Raw genomic sequence first — 9,395 nt, 5'->3', positions numbered from 1 at the left:
ATATATTATATATTTTTTTTACCATCTTATTTATATTAATTAATATATTATATCATTAGAGATTTGTTTCAATTATATTTTAAATATTATAATTGATTAATATCTTAAGATGTCTTTTATGACCATTTTACATTTTATCAACTAGTTTTTGTCAAATATGATTTATTCGTCAGTTAACTTATCAGCTACTAGTTAGCTTATCATCCATCAATTAGTTTATTAGCTAGTTTGCTAAACTAGCCTAAATAAATAAAAAACTGTAAAACACTATATCAACCATCAGATGATTTAATAGGTGTGATAATATAGGTGGTTACAACAATATTTTTTAATTAAAAAACTTCACCCTCCCTCCATTTTTTTTTTCTTTGAGAAAAGACGAAAGATAAACAGAACCCGAGCGAAGTAAATTATACCAAAAAGAAAATAATATTTTTCTCGTTAATTTGTATTGAGTTTTCTTATTTTTCTAGTTCTTTATTTATATAGCATAGATATATAGATAGATACATAGATATGAATATATTCCTTTTATTAATATAATATTATATTAATACTTATTATTAAAGACAAAGATATCACAACCAAATAAATAATTATTAATGTTTATTATACCCGTTACAAAATAAATAAATTTTAGTTACCCGATTTGATTTGCATTAAATTTTGAAATCTGTTACATTAAAAAAAAACCATAATCTATTTAGTATTATTTTGGAAATTCAATTTTATATATTTTCTTTAAATTATAAAAATAAATACAACCACATCGTCATACTTGTTTTTTTTTTATTAAATTAAAGTTGTTAATCTTTAGAATAAACTATAAATTTGTTCCGGTTGTTATTGGAAATTTTGGATTTGGTCCTTCAACTAAAATAATTACATATATGGTTACCACAATTTCATTTTTATTATGAATTCATAACTTTGCTTAACTTCACTAACTGATTACTATAATAAGTCAACATTAATATTATCCTTTTATTTTTATTCTTTAAAAACAATATATATATATATATATATATATATATACACACACATCCTCCCCTTCCTAAGAACGCCCTTGCCAGCCAAATCCTTTTCCTTCAATGATGGTCATTGTTCTGGCAAATGGACTGTTCAGCAAGTTGTTGCCTTCTTAACCGCCGTAACTTCCAGGCGCTTGTGCGGCTGGTGTATGGATTCAGGTCGCGGAAAACCTACGGGAATAATTCAGGGAGATGCAACTTGTCGTGTGGGCTTTAAATGTATACATGTATCAAGGAGAGCCGACTATGAAACATCCACACACCAAGCCCCAAACTCTTAAATGATTCATTTAATATTAAATGTTGTGTATATTAAGTGGGTTAAGTTTATTTCGTGGGACAAGGTTTCTCACAAAAAACCAAGTTCCAACATGATCTTATGAGTTTATTGGGTCTTAAAAGAATGAAACCAAACTGCATCTAGAAAGTAGAAACCATGTATTTTTTTGGATTCTCAGTTTCGATCAAGTTGGATGTTGATTTGATCGACTTCGTTTTAAAACAACGATTTAAATTAGTTTTTCGCTTATTATTTGAATTTGGAAGAACATCATCTATCTTGATACGATCGAAAAACATCATGTATCTTCATATGGAAGAAGAATGTCATCTTGCTTGATCTAGAAACCAGGGGACAATATCTAATCCACTCCCTTTTCGTTCCCCAGTCCACTCCTCTTCGATTGAACCACCACGTTCCGTCTCCAACAAAACCTTCAAGTATACTGTGGCCAAAACCACAAACCATCAAAAAAGGTGACCTTTCTGGCCAAAACCTGCAAACCACCCTTATCCGATCAAACTACCACCAAAAGTGTGACCTCTCCGGCCAAAATCCGGTAAGTCATAAACCACCCTTCTCCTATCAACCCACCCCCGAAAACGTGGCCTCTCGTGTGCTTTCCGTGTTAGGGTTGTCCAAATAGAGTGCAATTGCTCCCAAGGGGAAGGGGAAGGAGGGAGAAGGTTGACGACAGGAAGGGGAGGAAATGTGACGGTCGGCGGCCGCAAGGAGAGGAAAGTGAAGGTCTATGGCCGGTGGCCTGAAATATGTGAAAAATTTCTATTAAAAGATATAAAAAACAATAGGTTAGACGTAAATCAATAGAAATAAGAAGAGCCGATGATATAGAAAAACTAAACGTAAATAGAGTTTAGGTTAATAATTGTATTTGTTTTTTTCTCTAAAATTAGAGCTCTCTACTTTTAAAGTCAAATATTTTTTGTTTTTAATATATATATATATATATATATATATATATATTGAATTAATAAATTATATTAATTTTTAGTTTTGGAAACATGAGTATAATTTAAAAAAGAAGAAAATAGAATAAAATTGTAAAAAAAATATGATATTACCATGCCTTAATGGAGCATCACTTAGTGGAGTTAGGACAATAGACTCGTCCATAACAAAAGTAAAATCACGATGACCATAATTTCAGTTGGAGGACCTAATTCAGAATTTTCAATAACCAAAGGGACAAAATTTGTAATTTACTCTAATCTATATTTTATAAAAACAATACTAAAAGAAGAAATTACCCTTACATGCTCGACAGTCGACACATTCATTTAACGGGGTTGCTTAGAGAAAATGACCAAACCCAAAGCAAGATGTAAGTTACAAGGAAGTTTTTGTCATTTTTAATATGTAGGGACTGAATGTATAAGATTTGGAAACCACAAGGATGAAACTTGTAATTTTCTTAAACAGTAGTTTTATTTAATTTTTTAATGGTGAATTATGGATTTGGTAGAAATGGTATTCAATTTGTCTTGATCATGGTCCCTCTAACTAACACTCTTAAAATAAGTTGGTCAATTCAGTTAAATAAAGGTGGTTTCGGTCTTTTTGCCTATTTATTGTTATTTTCTATTACAAAAGGTAAAAACAATATTTATATATACATATACACACATGGGGGTTAAATCTTGTAAAGATCCATCTTAGTTATTAATTTAATCTGATCTATAGTTATGAAAGACGATGATATTTTTGTAAATTTTTAATTTGAAACTAATTATTAGATAAATGACAAGTTGAAACGAACATTCTAAGCATTTGACATCAAATCTATAGTCAACAATGACGGCTATCAAAATTATATTAATTATAATAAATTATTAAATCAAAAATATATTAATTACAATAAACTTTTGAATAAAAAAGTTTATGTAAAAAAAGAGAATGAACATTTTATCTTCTCTAATTTGACACGAGTATCATTATTATTTTTATATTTTTTAATAATTGTAATTTAAATAATAAAAACCATTTAACTTGTATGTTATTTCACCTTCTGAAACAACATTTTAGTATTTCACATCACATTTCACGTCACTTTTTTGTTTCTTTTCACATGATAAAACAATACTACATCGTTTCGTTATGTGAAACAACACTACGTTATTCACATTGTGTTGTTTCATAATATGAAACAACAGTTTAATGTTTTTTACATTCCATTTCACGTCAACTTTTGTTTTCTTTTGTTCTCGAACTGTGAAACAACACTATATTCTTTCACATTGTGAAACAATAATTATTGTTTAACACTAGTGACATTATGATGTTTCACAATATGAAATAACACTTTAATGTTTCACTTTCACTTTCGCATCAATTGTTTTGTTTTTACATTGCTTGACAACACTAATTTTCTTTCACTTTAGCGATATTCTATTATTTCATTGCGTGAAATAAAACATTGGTTTTACATATGATGTTTTAGTTACATTTCTTCATATTTACTATATTTTGTTTTCTCATATGATTTTATTATTTAAAATACTCAAATATATTTATAAAAAATAAATTTTTTCTATACGTTAACAGTAATAATGTATATGTCAGAAAGTAGACTGAAAATTAAATTAATAATAACTTGATTCTTATTTCGGGTAAATTACTTTTAAAACTTTCATTTTGGTACCTAAGATGTAAGATTTTAAACATTTAAGTATTCAGGTAACCAGTTGAAGTATTAACCGGTTAAAACTTTACATTTTAGGTACCAAAATGGAAGTTTTGAAACTACGTTATCTAAAATAAGAATCAAGTTCAAATATGTTAGTTTTTCATGCAATTTGCCCTTAATAATAAACTAAACTAAAGAAATGTAAAAGATTATTATCAATTAAAAAAATTAAAATATCATAGTATTACATGTAAATTACATCGTATGAGATTGAATTAAACAAAATAATAACTTATTCTAAATTTTGATATAATAAAAAGGGAAATGAAAAAAAAAATTATCATCATATTCTTCCTTATTATATGAAACATTAATTAAGGTTGTTGGATTGGAGTCATTTTGAATGATTTATATCTATACTATATTATAAAACATTTGACAAAAACTCTTAAAAATCATTTTTTTATGCATGAAGTACTGTTTATTGATGCATATTACTTAAAATCCAATATTACAAGTAAATTTTATATAAGTACAACTTATTAAAACTCTATGTTTGAATTCGTGTAACTAACTGCGGATAAACATCTCATTTTAAAATATAAAAAATCTAAAATATAATTAGAATAATTATTGAGTTCTGACATAATACTTAATTATCATTTTTATAAAAAAATATTATTAAACCTAAATTAAGTTACTTCGTTACGATAAATTGAATTTAAAAAAAATACACAAATAAAAACTTTTTAAATAGTTAATTTGACACTAATATTGATATATTTTTTTGCAAATTTTATATGATATTTTTAAATTTATATTTTATTTACTCAAAACCATATAAAATCGTATTATATCGACATAGATAAAAAATAAAACGAAACATTGAAATCGAAATATGTCTCGATGCATTGCACAAGTACCCTTCTATCTATACTATTTATAAAGCATTTGACAAAAACTCTTAAAAACCACTTTTTATGCATAAAGTATTGTTTATTAATACATGTTACTTAAAACTCAAGGTTACAAGTATATTATGCATAAGTACAACTTATTAAAGCTCCATATCTAAATTCGTGTAACTAACTGCATATAAAAATAATCAAATACAGGATAAACATATGATTTTAAATATAAAAATTCTAAAATATAATTAAGATAATTATTAAGGTCTAACAAAATACTTAATTATTATCTTTATAAAATGTTATATTATTAAACCAAAAATAAATTATTTTATTATTAAACTTAAATTAAATCATAATAAAAAAAATTAAAGAAATTACATAAAAAATGAGAACTTTTAAATAGTTGATTTGATATTAACATTCATATTTTTTTTTCAAATTTATATTTTATTCAAAAATAAATTTATTATTGCTTTCTTAAAAACACATAACATTGTATTATAACATCAACAGAGACAAATAATAAAATAGAACATTAAAATCGAGATGTATATCGCTCAATTGCGCGAGTACCTTTCTAGTTATATTATAAAACATTTGACAAAAATCTTAAAACCTATTTTTTATGCATAAAGTACTGTTTATTAATGCATGTTACTTATAACTCAAGATTACAAGTAGATTGTATGTAAGTACAACTTATTAAAGCTCCATATCTGAATTTGTGTAACTAACTGCAGATAAATATAATCAAATACAATATAAACATCTCATTTTAAATATAAAAAATCTAAAATATAATTAGGATAATCATTGAGTTCTAACAGAATACTTAATTATTATCTTTATAAAATGATATATTATTAAATCAATAATAAATTATTCATTTTTAAACTTAAATTAAATTATAATAAAAAAAATTGAAAAAATTATATAAAAAATRARAAMATTTAAACAGTTGATTTGATATTAACATTGATATAATTTTTTTCAAAATTTTATGATATCTTCAAATTTATATTTTATTTAAAAATAAAATCATTATTTTTTTTTAAAAACACATAAAATCGTATTATAACATCGACATAGACAAAGAATAAAATAGAAAATTAAAACCGATATGTATCTCGTTACATTGTGCGAGTATCCTTTTAGTTTTTCAAAATGGATATAGTAGGAGAGAATGTGTAAATTTCTCAAAATTTAGACATCTCTTAAAATAATTATCGTGAGAGAAAAATGGTTTCTTTTTAATTGAATTTCATCAATGGGTAACTAACATTGAAATGAAATGTTTACGAAAAAATAAATAATATTTAATTAAATATGTAAAATATTTTAATAATATAATTAATGATATAATTTTTAAAATAAATAATTTGTTAAAGTTAAATGTAATTTTTTAAAGATTTTGAACTTTAATTCTTGATAATTAATTAATTAAAAAAAATTATTGACTGAATTACAAGAAAAGTATGTTATTATCTTTTGTAAAAGTCACAAACACACATGCCTTAGCTGTCAAATCGTATAATTAATTAATTACAGGGATGGAGATATTTGGCTAAAAAGTCTAAAATACATAACAGCTTTTGGATTCGATCAAAAGTTTCCATTAATCTCAACAGTGAATCTCCATCATATTGATTGGTGTCTCTCATCAAAAACGGGTTTTATGTTAAGATTGCTGGTAATTAATTTTTACCCAAATTAATTAAAAGTCAATTGTTTTTCCTATATAAATCGGTACCAATCCTTGAAGCTAAACATCAATTTGTCACAAAAAATACCATGACGATTTTCTCCCTTGCCCTTGGGATAACACTAGCCATTCTATACAGCGGCGGTTGTTCTACGGCGATAAACATAAGCGCCGCCGCCGCCGATGCCACTTTTAGCATCGACCTCATCCATCGTGATTCCATCAAATCCCCCTTTTACGATCATGGAATAACCTTTTCACAACGCCTTGGTCGTGCTTTGCAACGCTCTTTTGATAAGGCCAGATGTCTCAAACCAAGCTCATCGACGTACCAAACCCAGATAAGTCCCGATTGGGGGGAGTATCTCATGAACATTTTCATCGGAAACCCGTCGCATCAAATCTTGGCCATCGCAGATACCGGTAGCGATTTGACATGGATACAATGTAGACCTTGCACTCAATGTTATAAGCACACTGGTTCGATTTTTGACCCAAAGTCATCTTCGACTTATAAAGCACTTGGTTGTAAATCGGAGGCATGTAGGGATCCATCATTTCTCGAAACCAATTGCTCATCAACAAAAACTTGTCAGTATACCACCAGTTATAGTGACGGAACTTATAGCATCGGTGATGTCGCTACGGAAACCATCAAGATAGGTGGTCGGACCATCCAAGATATCGTTTTCGGTTGCTCTTTCCGCAACGGCGGTATTTCCCATGAGACCTCGAGCGGTGTTGTTGGCCTTGGCGGAGGAGACTTCTCCCTTGTGTCACAATTACGTACTTTAGTGGCACCCAAGTTTTCATACTGTCTAATCCCATACCCGGTGAACGATGATTTGTCGAAATTGTCCAGTAAACTCGTCTTCGGTGACATAATTAGTTTCGGGTCACAAGTCGTTTCTACTCCGCTCGTCCCAAAATGGCCACGTATGTTTTATTACGTGACGCTAGAAGGGATCAGTGTGAGCGATATACGACTGAAGTATAGCGACTTCTCGAACCCCACAAAGCGGATGCATAAAGGGAACATGATCTTGGATTCAGGTGCAACCTTGACAACGTTACATGATAAGCTGTACCATAAAGTGGAGGCGGCTATCAAGGAGAACCTTAAAAATGTGAGAAGGGTTGAAGACCCGCAAAAGATATTGAGTTTGTGTTATGTTGCTAAAGAAGTGAAGTACGCCCCTAAAATCACGATGCATTTTGAGGGGGCGGATGTCTTGTTGCTTAGACATAACGTATTTGTGCCGGTTGGTGAGCAGGTTATATGTTTAGCGATGGTGCCCACTTCAGATGTTGCCATTTTTGGGAACATCGCACAGGGTAATTTATTGATCGGTTATGATTTAGAAAACAAAAGGGTGTCGTTTCAGCGTACCGATTGTACGAGGTTGAAGGTGTAACTCCATCACTAATCTTGTTTGATTTGGAATAAAGATGTTAAATATTGTATTTTATGGTATCTTTTTTTTTTAAACATAATTAATTTAAGAAGCTTATTTGCTTATTTTGACATTTTTAAATTATCTTTTTATAAAAAAAATTAATGTTTCTTTAAATAAAATATTTTAGAAGATGGGAATATATTTATTGCTTTCTAATTCAACCTTTTGAATTCATTTAAAATAACATAAAGAATTTATTATTACATGAAATCCGTATTCACTTTTTTTTTAAGTCAACAAGCATTAATTAGATTATGGTAAGAAATTTTGAATTTAATAAAAAAAATCACTTATTTATCATTTTTTTAAATGAACGAAGTTAGAGCATATTCCATAGATTTTTTAATTTTGTTTTTAAATAAAGAGTGAAAAATCAAAATCTTCATTTAATTACATTCAAGTTTGCATAATATTTATGTTAGAATAGACTTATATTTTATCAATATAATTTTAAAATAAAACATAATTCTTTTCTAAAACATCAAACAAGCATTTTTTTTACATTTCATTCATTCTTTAAATTTTATTTATTGTATTTTATGTTTTTAAACTTTCATTTTACCATCCTCAAAATACTAATTTTATATGGCTTCTATATTTTTTATTAATTTATGTAATTTATTATATATTAATAATATAAAAAAGAGATAAAAATAAAAATTGAAAACTACATAAACTTTTTATTTGATGTCATTTTAATTGTTTTGATGAAAACTTTATGATATTATATTATGTATAAAAAATAATTATTTTATTATAATTTAATAAACTACATAAATTAATTAAAATGAACAACTCATTAAGAATAAATTGACCATTTTACTTGTTATGTTCTGTCTAGTTCTATCTTACCAAATATTGAACAATTGTCTTGTCCTGTCTAGACACCGAAGACACTCTAAATATAATTTTTAAATACTTAATATAAAATAAAATATTATTTATTTCTTTTAGATATTTAATTTTAACATACTTTTATTGGTGTAAATAATAACTATCATTTTCACTTTTAAATAGTCGTTCTAAAGATTTCTTCAAATTTAATAATTTTTATCTTCACCTCTATCTTTTTTCATTCAAGAGAATATTTTAAAAAATATGTTGAAGCAAGGAAAAAATCTTTTTTTATTTTATTTTGAAGAATCTAACATGTTCTTAATTTACACACACACACACATATAGGGGGTTAGATTGCAAACTGCCTATTTCATGCAAACTATAGAAATCACTATCAAACAATAGAATAATTCTATATTTTTCTCTTTATTTTTAATAAATAAGGGTATGAATGATATTTTAATTTGTAATGGTTAATCTTGGTAATATTTTAATTGTTTTTAAATATGAAAAATTAAATATAATAATTGTTT

The 9,395-nt window shown here is 26.8% G+C and overlaps 1 protein-coding gene across 1 annotated transcript; it reads left to right on the top strand.

Moving 5' to 3' along the window:
* The first annotated feature begins 6,657 nt into the window (after nt 1-6,657).
* Nucleotides 6,658-7,983, top strand: LOC112520876 (probable aspartic protease At2g35615). Its single transcript, XM_025129495.1, has one exon. The coding sequence runs from the start codon at nt 6,658-6,660 to the stop codon at nt 7,981-7,983; it is 1,326 nt and encodes a 441-aa protein (XP_024985263.1).
* The last annotated feature ends 1,412 nt before the right edge of the window (nt 7,984-9,395 follow it).

The sequence above is a fragment of the Cynara cardunculus genome (assembly GCF_001531365.2).
Source record: "Cynara cardunculus var. scolymus isolate 2C chromosome LG 11, CcrdV1, whole genome shotgun sequence".
Taxonomy (NCBI): domain Eukaryota; kingdom Viridiplantae; phylum Streptophyta; class Magnoliopsida; order Asterales; family Asteraceae; genus Cynara; species Cynara cardunculus.
This window is presented reverse-complemented; position numbering and strand designations above follow the sequence as displayed.